This window comes from Primulina tabacum, chromosome 11 (assembly GCF_025594145.1).
Source record: "Primulina tabacum isolate GXHZ01 chromosome 11, ASM2559414v2, whole genome shotgun sequence".
Classification (NCBI taxonomy): domain Eukaryota; kingdom Viridiplantae; phylum Streptophyta; class Magnoliopsida; order Lamiales; family Gesneriaceae; genus Primulina; species Primulina tabacum.
The window spans coordinates 6,388,059-6,401,841 of NC_134560.1; the positions used below are offsets into that span (position 1 = coordinate 6,388,059).

A 13,783-nucleotide genomic window follows, 5' to 3' on the forward strand; every position below is an offset into this window, starting at 1 on the left:
AATAATTGTGTATTGTGGGTTGTCTATTAGTTAAGCCCAAAATAAAGTGATCAATTAATGTTTCGGGTTATTGGGCTTTAATGTATCTAATGGGTTGTGGGCCTTTAATGTGTAGAGACATAAGTGTAATTTCTGTTTTTATGATGGGCTAAAACAGAAATATCAGAAGATATTGATAAACATTATCTATAAATATGGGTCATGGTCCCCAGATCTCGCGTTATCACTTTCACTATTCTCTCCCCCATTAAGAAAATAGTTCTTAAGAGAAACTAAAGGATTCTCTCAAGAAAAGAGCGCGTAGATCTGGAAGATCAAGACACGTTCTAAAGCATTCAGGATTATGGCTTCAGGTACGCTTTCGCTTAAGTTTTCAGTCAAATTCTTGATGATTTATCATGATGGATTCTGCGATTTATGGGTTTTTCCCAACATTGGACGGGTTCATGGATGTGATGCAAGCTTCCAAACCTTTTTATATAAAATATTTTTCGTGTGTATATACATATATATAAAGAAAATATTGTATATACTGTATGGTAATTGATAGCTTGGGATATTTTGTTTCGATATAACCTTGACGATGGGTTATAGATGATCTGACATCAATGTCTCAAGTTCGTACGAAATCAAATTTTAAAACTCTTCTCCAACTAAAAAAAATTCTTGATGTATATCACTTAAGCTCCTCTCTATGTCCAAGTGAGGAGTACCCTGTTATAGACCAAGATATTCATTATTTCATTACGTGTGAACGAAAATTTGAAAATACTATTACGGGCTATAACATGAATCACTACATAGAATTTCCATGATTACCGAATGGATTTTTTTTTCTCAAGTTTTAAAATCATTATGAAATGTTACAAATGTCATTCTCAATATACACAAAAAATTTCGTGAGACTATTTCACAGATCGATTTTGTGATATGGATATTCGATTCGACCCAGCTCGTGAATAAATATTACTTTTATATTGAAAATATTATTTTGCATGGTAAACCTGGATTCGTCGACCCGTATCATTAATATAAATTTGTGAGACCGTCTCACAAGACATCTATTCTTCATTACAAGCAATCAAACTAAAATTATCCACCCATCGCACATTTGATCATGTGAGATCGTCTCACAGCGTCAGAGTATCATTTTGCATATTATTCTAGTTGTCATCTTCTTCTTCCTCTTTAGCTTTTTACATTTTTCTTTTCTTCGGCAGAGCAATAACATTTTAGGTAAAAACTTGTGTGAGACAGTCTCACAGGTCGTATTTTGTGAGACGGATCTCTTATTTGGGTCATCAATGAAAAAATATTACTTTTTATTTTAAAAATATTACTTTTCATTGTGAATATCGTTAAAGTTACATATCTCACAGATAAAAATTCACGAGACCGTCTCATAAGAGACCTACTCAACATTTTATAGGGATAATAACGAGTTGGGTCCACTAAGTTCTTACATGTTAAAATTTTGAAGAACAAATACCCGTTTCAACCCATTAAAACCTAAACATATATCCAATCCGACTCATATTTGGAGTTTCATGGGTTACACATGTTAGACATTTATATTTATACACTATATTTTGATATCTCTATTGTAGGCATGTTAATATATTTCATATGTTTTATGAATAAAAAAGAATAATATAAAATACAAAATCAAAAATATATTTATCATTTGCTTCATTCCGGACTTTATAGACATAAAAGCAAATAGAGACATTGTTTAATATTATATATATACACATATATTAATATTAAAATTAAGAGTGAAAATTTCATCCGAATATGATGGAGAATTCGATACCCAACCCAAATTGAGGAAGATATGGAGTGAATTTTTTACTCGATTGAATTAATGAGTAATCAGGTATGTGGATTTTCAGGTATGAAGATGGAGGCAGATCTTAAAGAATTCTGCTAATACCCATCCCGAATATCGGATTAAATTATTATATATTAGTCGATATCAATATCTTACTCGAAATAATTAAAATCTAGGGAAATGCAATTATAGATGATAATATGATATTGTATGTATATCCGATCATTCGATGTATATGAGAATGACAATGAAATTTAATACCTGATAATGTTGAGGATGCGAATGAATATAATAAATAAAGATGAGAACGAATGATATAAAATCATATCCAAACTTGACCCATTGTCATCCCTAATTAAAATCATAACGGAGAAAATATGAAAATGAGTCGAGTTATACAAGACCCATTACCCGATCCATACGACCATACCTGCAAAAACCCAAAATTTAATATCGTATATGACTTGATATCATTTTTATACCCATCCCGTCCCCAAAGGGTCAGGTCCTAGGTCACTTTTGCCATCCATAGCATCTCACTTTATGTGTGCATTCGTTTATCCAACCGAAGACGAGTAATTCTTCTTCAAGTGATAGTCGTCGAGATTACTTGCAAAGAACGATCAACAATCTACACAATAACGGGACTTCAACTCATGATCCAAGTCGATGAGTGGTCAATCTAACGATTATTGAAATGGTTTCGTTAATAGGCAATGAATTAGTCACGTCGATATTTTTTGATGTGCAATCTCGTTCCATGATATCAAATCTTTTAATCGGTTAATTTATTAAAAAAAATTTATTGTCGCGATATATAATTCAGTATCAGTCAAACATGATACATGACAGAAGCATTTGAAACTATTGAGTATCTCGTGTTTACCCAAAAAAGGTGAAATAGGCAAATCCATTCAACTTTTACTCCATCCAACGAAGTTTCGACAAATCCTGATAAATTTAGGAACATATGTACGTGAATTTAATAATATTCTGAATTTTCAATGTAAATTCAGAATTTTGATTTTAGCTAAGGAATCATTAGGCCAACGTCAAAGTGGTTTATAAGCAGCAGGAGAACAAACTTTTGAAAGACATTGCAAAATCATAAAATGGGATGGTTCTTTTACATAAAAAGGTTAAAAAAATATGATCAAACGTTTTAGCAGAATAATACTTGAAACAAAAGTAAACTTCTCCCAAAATGTGTTCCATCCACAAGTCATCCACCACCCAGACATCTAATCTTTGCGAACAAAGTACAACTTACCCATAACATGAAGTACGGCGACAAAAGCTATGAAACCAATGCTCATTATAAGCACAACATTGGGAGAAATCTTGAGTCCCGGGGCGTCATCTGTGTAGAACTGGAGCATTGTCCCACTTGCACCACCAGGGGCTCCACTCCCTGTTCTCCTCCTACGAAGGTTGGCTGCAGCAGCTGCTGCAGTGCCTCTCTGGGGACCAGCTCCACCTGTGGCCATTTCTGCACCAAAGATTTCAATTCTCAGAAAAAGGCATATTGCATCCCAAGATGAGCAAGAAGCAAGGCTAAGCAAATGCATATCAGCACAATAGCAATTAACTAAAGGGGGAGTGAAGAAATAAGAGCAGTTATTTAATGAAAGGAAAGCATGCGTATGTTTAGGTCGCCAAACAAGTATGTTCTTCAGGTAATGGAAACTTAGAGTAGGCATATGCTGACACACTGAAACAAAAGGCAAACACAATCCTGGCCAACAAACTTGTTCAACGAAAATAAATGGCTTCCAAAGCCAAAACCATCGGTTCAAGTTTCACCGAGTGTGTGATATAAAAAATAAAATGTTCATGACTATCAAGAGTATCACCTTCATTCAAAAGATTCCATGACTCTCCAACAACTGTTCAGAGACATTTTAAACAGCAATAAGCAGAAATAACACGACACATATATAAGGCAAACTACAGTCTACAATGCGTCCACATCACACTTGCTAGGAAAGGGTCTGAATGGAAAAAAAAGAGCAAACATTAGAGGCATTGGTTCAACTAAACATGGGTCCGCAATGCATCATTCAGGTCTTTTAATTAGCTTCCCCTGTTCTACTGACACAATGGTGTAAAACACAATTGCTACTGCAAACTGAATTCTTTCTCAAGATTTATAGTTTGAACCTCATTACACAAAGAATGGATTTACCATGACCTCATGCAGATATACATTTAAGAATACTTAGAAACCTTTTCCAAACATCATTCAACAAGCTAAAAAAAACAAACCTTTTCAAACATAACAGCAGAATATCTATCAGAGCAAACTGTAACAATCATCGCTCAAGAAGTTTTGACCGGGAACATAATTCACCCCAAATTAAGTAATTTGATTGTCACTAAACTCCGTACAGATCTCAATGCCCAGATCTCATGCTTCCAATCGAATAAAAAAGACTAAACTTTCTAGATCGGAATATGCAGTGTTCATCCGGATACATTAAAAAAAATCAATTTCCCATATGAATGAACAAATAAAACACCCATAAATTCATCAAATTACAATCAAATGTCGAATAGAAGAACAAATAATGCAGAATAGTAAACCAACCTTTCTCGATAATTTAAAACTGAGAATCAATAGAATTTACGCCCCTCTAGGGTTTTCTTAAAATTGAGAATCAATAGAATTTACGCCCCTCTAGAATTCCTTCCTCTTGGATAGTGCACGCTCGTCTTTATACCTCCGTCGACCGTCTTGTTTATAAATCAATTTTCTAAAATACCTAACGTAATTAATATTAATATTAATAATAATATAACAGAAATTTAATTTTTAATTTTTAAAACAACTTATATATTAAATCAATTTCTATCAATCTAAAGTAAAGTAATTGTCTGAATTTAATTTTTTTCATCTTTCCGATTTTACCAAAATAATTTCATAATGGGTTGGAAAATCAAACTTTTAATATTTTTAAATTTCAACATTAAAATATTAGATATTTTTATATTTTGATGTTTTTCTTCCCTTTAATAATTAGAGTAGGTCTCTTGTGAGACGGTCTCACAAATCTTTATCTTTGAGACGGGTCAATCCTACCGATATTCACCAAAAGTAATACTTTTAGCATAAAAAGTAATATTTTTTCATGAATGACCCAAATAAGATATCTGTCTCACAAAATACGACTCGTGAGACCGTTTCACACAAATTTTTGCCTAATAACTATGTATTGTGCTTTTTTTTTAAAATAAATTCATATATTTTCATCAAAAATAAAATTTAAAATTTAAAAATATCATGCAAATATTTATGTTAAATATCATTTGACTCGTGTGAGTTGTGACAAGATGATAAAAAAAATTATAATATGGTGTAATAACTCTTTAATAGTGACTTAAACCGTAGGAATTTCTTATTTAACTACCAATAAATATTTGATTCTAAAAACTAATTATATGCATCCTTTACATTTAAGTTCAGTCAAATTTTCTAAAAAATTAATAGTATAAATTAATCCTATTTTTAAAGAGGGTATTTAATCATAATTTTAAACACTATTATTTCATCTAATCAATAAAATTTATTTATATTATTATTCACTTGATTATATTTTATAACTTGAAGTTTGTGTTTATTGATTTTAGAGTGCACGCACAACATAACGGCAAGAAGAATACCCAATTAATTTAGTAGTATTTTGTGAAGATACATGCCTAAAAATTCAAGAAAAAGTTCCAACAAACTGAGAAACAGATCTGAAAACCTCTTGATAGCCATAAAAATGGACCGGCTCCCAGATAGGTGGGTTAGGTTGATAATTTCTCACCCGACCCATTCACCTATATAAGCCGCAGCTAAAGTTGCAAAAATAAGAGCTTGACCTAAGTCGCACCTTGACTGCTGGGGTGAGGCTCGGCCTCCGAATCAACCATACGTGGTAGCCCCTCACTCTCTCTTCCCCAGCCTCGGAGAGACACAGAACTCTTTTTAATCTTTATCAAAAGACACAGAAGACCTCTCTTGTCTGACCAAATAGGCAGGTCAACTTGGCAATTTCCCCACCTGCCCTGCCCCAACTCATTGATCTGTTTTGACGGGTCTACTTGTTGACATGAATAAGTTTTTACTCAGTGTATATTATAGCTTCATAATAATTTGATTACAATTTTCTATTGTATAAAATTAGTGAGTGAGTAAAAAAGAAAACAAGTGCATTGACTTTGGAATTAATTACCCTTTTTATCCCCTTTTATACACATAAATTTTCAAAATAATAAAATGGTTTTGAAATTAGGCCATTGCGATATAATGATAGTTGGCTTACTTCCTAGCTACCCATTTCCCACCTCCGATCCAAACATTTCGACCAAAAATAACCTAAATCAATGCAAATTTTGTTTTTAAAAAGTTCAACTCCAATTAATTCTACATTTATTATGCTCCCTATTAAACAAAAATTTATTAAATGCGACATGGCATTTTAAGCTTTTTCGACTTTCCAAGGAAAAATGTATATATATATATATATATATATATATATATATATATAATTTTGTTACACTGCACATCTTTGGTGTTCACACCAATGATATGACATATATATTGGATGACAAAAACTTGTATGAGACGGTCTCACGGTCGTATTTTGTGAGACATATCTCTTATTTGGGTAATTTATGAAAATATTAATTTTTATACTAAGAGTATTACTTTTTATTGTGAATATCGATAGGATGGATATGTCTCACAGATAAAGATTCATGAGACCGTCTCAGAAGAGACCTACTCATATTCGACGAAAAATTTTCATATGTTTCATCACATTCAATAGATATATATCACGTAATCAATGTTCAGATAACTGAATATCGAGAGCGTACTTGAAAATAATATTTACAGAGTTGAGATGTAAGGAAGAATACTATTTAGGGAATATATATGTTAATATATGTCATATACAAACATAAACAACACTATTTTCATTTCACAAGTGCACAACTGCGCATATATTCTTTGGGAAGGAGGAATGCTTGTCACCTACTCCTAATTCTACTTTCCTCTCACTTGTGAGCACTTTAAATCTCTAACAATTTTCCACCATTTTCAACACACTCGGTGTGTGTGAAAAGATTGAATAATTTTTTTTTTCAGCTTTAGGCGGGCACATGAAATCTCACATGATGACTCTTTATGCAGCAAAAAAGGATCCTTTAGCTTTAAAGATGAAAGGGGCTGATGATCCTTTCAATTCATATTCTTCAACCTCAGATGAAGAAAGTTATGAAGAGGATTCAGCGGTTGATGCTCTGGGTTCTGTTGTTCTTCAAGATAGAGGAAGTGAAACGGATTCATCGAAGAAGTACCCCAGTTGCAGGATATCCAAGAGGGTTATAAAGTCAAGAACTTGTGATTTAGAAAGGATGGAAATGGAGGGTTTTTTCCAAGTTAAGAAATCAAAGAGTTTTGCAGAAGAAAAGGGAGAAAATGCGAGTATTCACTGTTATAATTCATATGTCGAGACTGAACCGGTGAGTTCAATTTTAGACGCAACACCGGAAGAAGATGTTGCTTATTGTTTGATCATGCTGTCCAAGGACAAGTGGGAGAGGGATCATGATTTTGAATATCGAGCTCCGATTCGAATAGAAGACAAAGTAAAGAGAGGTGAAGACGATTATTCAGAAGATTTTCAAAAGGTTACAACGAGTAACAAAGTTAGAGGAAAGTATATCTGTGAGGCATGTAATAAATTGTTTAGGTCCTATCAAGCTCTTGGTGGGCACAGGGCAAGCCACGCGAAGATCGGGGGGGATACAGGGAGGAGCAAGAATTCCGGTGGTGGTTCAAAGGCGGCGGCGTTGGTGGAGGATAAAGTACACGAATGCCCTTTTTGCCCGAGAGTCTTTAAATCAGGGCAGGCACTTGGAGGCCATAAAAGAACACATTTTCTTGGAATTTCAATAAATGTTATAGAGACTGTTGGCCCTTTAATGGTGAAGCCATTTTCAAGAATTTGAGTATGGATCTTAATCTCCCTTCCCCCTTTAACGACGATGACACGATCTTATCGAAATCGATTGCTTCTGATGCAGAATACACCAACTGAATTAGGGAGTTTTGTTATTTTAGTAGTAAAGTTGTGATCTGTAGTGTGGTTTACTTCTTGGATCGGTTCAGAGGCAACCGTCTACAAGAAAGATGGGGACTATTTGGTCAAACAATTTTTCCCCTTCCAAATGTAAACTGCAATTTTTTTACCAAGGAACATGTTCTTGTTACTGTAACAACAAAGCAAGCTGTTTTTCATTGATATAAGCTGATTATATATTTGAAATGTACTTGTCAATGCTAAACGACAGTAACAGGTTTTGACTAATTTTTGTATCAAAGAACAGTTTGTTTGAAATCTGAGAATTAATTTATTTGCCTAATTTAGAAAAATGGCAGGTAGAAAGTTCAGAAGATGTCTGGGTTCATAGCAAAGAATCGTTGCTTGGCTTTAGAAGTATGAAGCAGTGTACGTGAGCTAGGCATTCGGCTCATGCAGGACCAGTGATTAAATGGCCGCCACACATGCAAAGGGTAGTCCTTGTTTATCAAATAATTTTTTGTTAAAAAAAATTTATTTGAAAATGTTAATTAATTTTTTTCAACAAAAATATTAAGAAATTCTCGTATGTGTATTTATTTATTTTTGTTCTGAAGTAAAGCAGTACCTATGGTCAAATAAATCAATGACATTAGTTTTAAACTAGGTATCACGTGCGATACAATATTTTTCATTTAAATCATCGTATATTACATAATATTTATCTATATCGTCACTAACAAAGAATGATATTTTCAAAAAAATAATAATAATTCGGACATAAAAAATAATATTTTTCACAAGTCGAGTCAGTCCGAGGTTCGTTTCACAAATTTGACAGTCTCATATTAATTTTTGTCTTAGTTTATCCATTTTTCCACCCATGATGTTTGTTCAAATATAATATCCTTTGTCACCCCCTCATTGTTTATTTCCATGTACCGTTTAAAATTGGTTAGCCTACCTTTAGCGTTACATAAAATAGAAAACAGAGAGATATGGAAATTTTATAAAATATCATATTTAATTCGATAGTATATATATTGACGTGATCTTAGAGAAATGGATGAGCCGGGTAAAGGGCTCCACCGAATCAAATCAATAATTTAGTATTTAGGAATTTGAGTGGAGATAATGGCTTCGAAAACACCTGCAAATAAGAAAGTAACTCGTGAATGGGCGACGGAGGAGTGTCCGGCATAGTCACTCCGATGCTTAAGTCAGCAGGTTGAAGATGAACACAAGCGAATATATGAGAGAATATATGTAAATGCTTTAGAGTTCAAAGTTTTTCATCATCTATAAATGACATTAATACCTGCTATTTATAGTAGAAAAATGGGGTAGGTACCTCGTTTCCAATGCCACCTACTAAGTATGGCAAGTCGGCTGCCCATACTATAGGTTCTGATGACTTCTAGAATACTCCAAGCTCAAGTTGCTCTGACAGATTAGACAGCTTGTATCAATCACACTCGAGTGTGACACAATTCTCGAGGTGGCCCAGGTGGTAAGGTACCCGGGTGCTTGTGATGAGGGCCCGGGCTATTGATTACCCGGAAAGAGGATAAATGCCCGGCTAGTGAGGAAATTACCCGGCATACTAGCTCTGATTTGGTCTATCCAATTAATATCTCGGGTCATATATATGACCCGGATACTTATGAGTGTATATATATATATATCAATTACTTACATATCGACACACAAACGTGGAAGGGACTAACGCCTAGTTAGGTTCCAATTTGACAAGACTTTCGTGTGGCTGAAGAAGACGATACAGATAATAATAGGAACGGGGAAGAACTCATAATTTTAGAAGAAAAATTAATTATTCGGTGGAACAGTATATATCTCGCATAAATTCTGACAACTTCCTGTAGAAATATTAGTCATAGTTCGAATATATTTTTTTTATATTTTTCGTTCCACCTTCTAGCATTAAGAATATTTTTCGATCATATTTCAGCATTATTAGATTATAATTTAATGTTTTATAATTTTCCTACTGATTTGTAGATATACGATCATGTTAAGATTTTTTTTTCATCAAATTTCATTGTCTTTTCTTTAGTTTTAAGGTTATATTTGCATGGGAGATTAGAACGAATGATCAAGTTAAGAATTCATTCTCGTCAAAATTTTAAAAGTTAGATATTTCATTATTTTTGCTCAAAATTGGTGCTTGAAACGCATGACACGCCCGCATCACAAAAATATTATGAAAACATATCTATAAAGAAAATAGACCGGGATGATTATTAATTAAAGTATGTATTTTGTTAGACAACTGATTAAGCTGATCTATATTTAAAATGAAAAGTAATATTTTTTATGAAACAGATCAGATTGAATATTCATATCACAAAATTGATCATTGAGATGATCTGACGAGAGTTTTTGCGATTAATTATTATAGTAAAAAAAAAAAGAAATATATATACTTTTTGCATAGTGCCACATCAACGTATGAATTAACTAATAATTAATTCATAATTAATTAATTCATATGTAATCCAACTCTATCCATTTTCTTACCATCAAATGTTAATCCGATGTATGATCACTGGTTTCCTAACTAGGGTTAAAGAGAACAAAAGAAAGATATGTACACTCGTGAATTGTAGCCATACACTGACCAGCCTCCCACTCCAATGGGAGAATCTCAGCAGATACATACCTCGGGATCATCCTCTCAAATATCCACGTCCCCATTTCAAAGAATTATTATTATATTTTTATTAAAGGTCATTCTCATCATTTTCCATTAAAATATCTCCATTTTCACCATTATTTTCATATTATCTTAACGTTCGAACCAAAATTCCTTCCGTCTCAAATATATATATATATATATATATATATATATATATATATAACAACAATATATAATAGAGTAGGTCTCTCGTGAGACGGTCTAACGAAGCTTTATCTGTGAGACGAGTCAATCTTATCGATATTCACAATATAAAATAATACAATTGACATACAAAGTAATGTTTTTCCATAGATGACCCAAATAAGAAATCCGTCTTACAAAATACGACTCGTGAGATCGTCTCACACAAGTTTTTACTTACATCATATAATATATTAACATTGATTTTCTAACACATACATTTGATTTGATTTGATTTTAAGGTAGCAGCACCTAATTGAAGATTAAATATGATGAGAAATTTGATTAATTGGCAAGTTTGAGTTGAAGAACCGAATATGCTTAGGAGTTCACTCTACCCGCCACTCTCATCACGCAAAGCATATGCTCTCCAAATATTCTCTCTTTTTCCCAATAATAAAACCGACCACTCCCCAGTTTCCAGTTTAATTCCTCCATTCCCCACAAATTTTTCTGCAGCTTCCATTAATTTTGTGACCGGGGAGTATGAAATTTGGGAAGAGATTGAAGCACCAAATCGAACAGTCTCTTCCGGGGTGGCGGGACTATTTCCTGTCCTACAAGGAGTTGAAGAAGCTGCTGAGGTCGATCTCCTCGGCGTCGCCGCCGTTGGAGCGTGGAAAGGCGGAGGCAGACTTCGTTTACCTGTTGAACGACGAGATTGACAAATTCAATTCCTTCTTCGTCGAGCAAGAGGAGGATTTCATTATTCACCACAAGGTTAGTACTTTTGCGATCAATTTTCTGTTTGCAATTGGTTCTGTTTTAAGATTCATTGATATTGATGTATGGTAGTATATATTCCAGCTTCAAACTCATTAGATCCACTGCGTTTTGCTTCTGTTGAAATCCCAGTTAATTTAAGTCATCGTAATCAATTCCATCCAAAGCCCATTTTTTTGCACATATATTTTTATAGGTTTTTAGTATGTTCTGTTCAGTTTTTTCACAGCGTGAATGAGAATAAAATTGGTACTGTTGAGTTGGGCTCCCTCACGAATATTTGTAAGATTCGATCGTATTATGTGTTGGATTGGATATTCAACTTATCAAGAGTATATTCGCCAACATCGCTTCCGTTGAACGGAGGACTACCACTTTTTACATATAATGAGAAAAGCGTGTTATTCGTTTGAAATTGTCATTGAGAATCGTGTCGTGTAATTTTATTTTATTTTTTGGGAATTTTTTTCGAACAATGTCACAGTAATTCAAACCCAAAGGGAATACATGTATATATTGAGGCTTTGATTCCGAAAAGAGAAAAAAACAGAGTATTTTTGTCTAAAAAATTGCGTTGAGATAGTATTTTTTCAACTCTCAAAATGAAATCCATTCTAGATACTGTAGCAAGTTGATTAGTATAAATAAGTTTGATTAGTGGTGAAGCAGGATGGTTCATTTTTTGATTAAGGAAGGGTTGGTTGTTATAAAATGACGCAGGAATTGCAGCAGAGAATACAGAAAGTGATGGAAAACCGGAGTGATCAGAAGGATTACAAGGAGGAGTTGGCAAAGATCAGAAAAGACATCGTTAACTTCCATGGTGAAATGGTCCTCTTAATGAATTACAGCAACATTAATTACACAGGTACAGACTTTATTACTTACATTTATATTTCATATATCTATATTTGAATCAGATTTCTTTATATGAGAATTAAAAACACTGAAATCATATATAAACTAACCTCAGGGTTGGCTAAGATACTCAAGAAATATGACAAGAGAACAGGTGGAGTACTTCGTTTGCCCTTCATCCAAAAAGTGCTGGAACAGCCCTTTTTCACCACCGATTTGATCTCAAAGCTAATCAAAGAGTGTGAAAACACCTTAGACTCCGTGTTCCCGCCATCGGAATCGGCCGCTGGAACACTCCGCGGAGAAAAGGAAGCGTTGGCGTTAGCCGGTGAAGGAATATTCCGGAACACCTTGGCGGCGCTTCTCACCATGCAGGAGATGAGAAGGGGGAGCTCTACTCTCAGCCATTTCTCGTTGCCGCCGCTGAAATTCCCGGATTCCGACATGATCCACACCTTGCAGATTCTTCCGCCTATACAAATCCCCTGATGATATTTTTGGTGATTTTTAGGACTACTCTCTTTTTTATAAATATGATCTATATATATATTAGGGGTAATGTTTTTTGGTTTCTTATTTTGCGGTGTGATATGTACGATGGGAATACTTTGCACCTATAAAGTTTTTTAGTACAATTGGATTTGGCCAAAACTCAAGATGAATTTTAGCCCACAAAATTGAACAACCTAATAATTATTCAAACTACTTTGAATGCATATGTTAGCAGGCAAGCAAATGGCAATTTCCAGGAGATAGTGAATAGTTGAGTAGGTTTATTGTGAGACGGTCTCACGAATCTTTATCTATGGGACGTATCAACATTACCGCTATTCACAATAAAATATAATACTCTTAGCATAAAAAGTAATATTTTTTATGGATAACCCAAATAAGAGATCTGTCTCACAAAAAAATACGATCCGTGAGACAGTCTCACACAAGTTTTTGTTAATAAAATTTCGTGTCATGAATATAAGAGAGAATCGACTAAATAAGGAGACAACTTATCGCTCAATAAATTGCAACACTGTAAAAATTCTTTTGCATTACTTCAAGCAAATTTCACTTTTTAATTCCATATTCTAGATATTTTCTTCCGTTTTATTTTATGCCTTTTAATTTCCTTTAGATTTTGTAGATACAAAATTATGTTCATAGTTTAAGTATTCAATTTTTCGTACTATTTTCCTTTGTTTTTAGCGTAATATTTTATTAAAATATTAGAAATTGCAATCAAATTTGGTTCCTACGCTGTACGGATTCTTAAAAGTTAGATTTCTTTACTTTTCACTCAAATAGGTGCAAATGACACTTCCGCAATCATTAAATTTTGTTCAGACAAAGTTGACACGTCCAGTGAGACCCAAAATATGCCTCCAAAGGTGAGGAAATTCCGAGAAA

At 33.6% G+C, this 13,783-nt stretch overlaps 2 protein-coding genes across 2 annotated transcripts; both read left to right on the forward strand.

The window, feature by feature from the left end:
- Nucleotides 1-6,815: 6,815 nt before the first annotated feature.
- On the forward strand, nt 6,816-8,374 carry LOC142518743 (zinc finger protein ZAT9). The gene is given in 2 exon segments (XM_075621552.1): nt 6,816-7,823; nt 7,826-8,374. Coding segments are annotated over 2 exon segments (939 nt in total). The 5' UTR covers nt 6,816-6,979; the 3' UTR covers nt 7,921-8,374.
- Nucleotides 8,375-11,086: 2,712 nt separating this feature from the next.
- Nucleotides 11,087-13,038, forward strand: LOC142519238 (SPX domain-containing protein 3-like). Its single transcript, XM_075622186.1, has 3 exons — nt 11,087-11,521; nt 12,245-12,392; nt 12,498-13,038. The coding sequence occupies exons 1-3, from the start codon at nt 11,288-11,290 to the stop codon at nt 12,869-12,871; spliced, it is 756 nt and encodes a 251-aa protein (XP_075478301.1). The 5' UTR covers nt 11,087-11,287; the 3' UTR covers nt 12,872-13,038.
- The last annotated feature ends 745 nt before the right edge of the window (nt 13,039-13,783 follow it).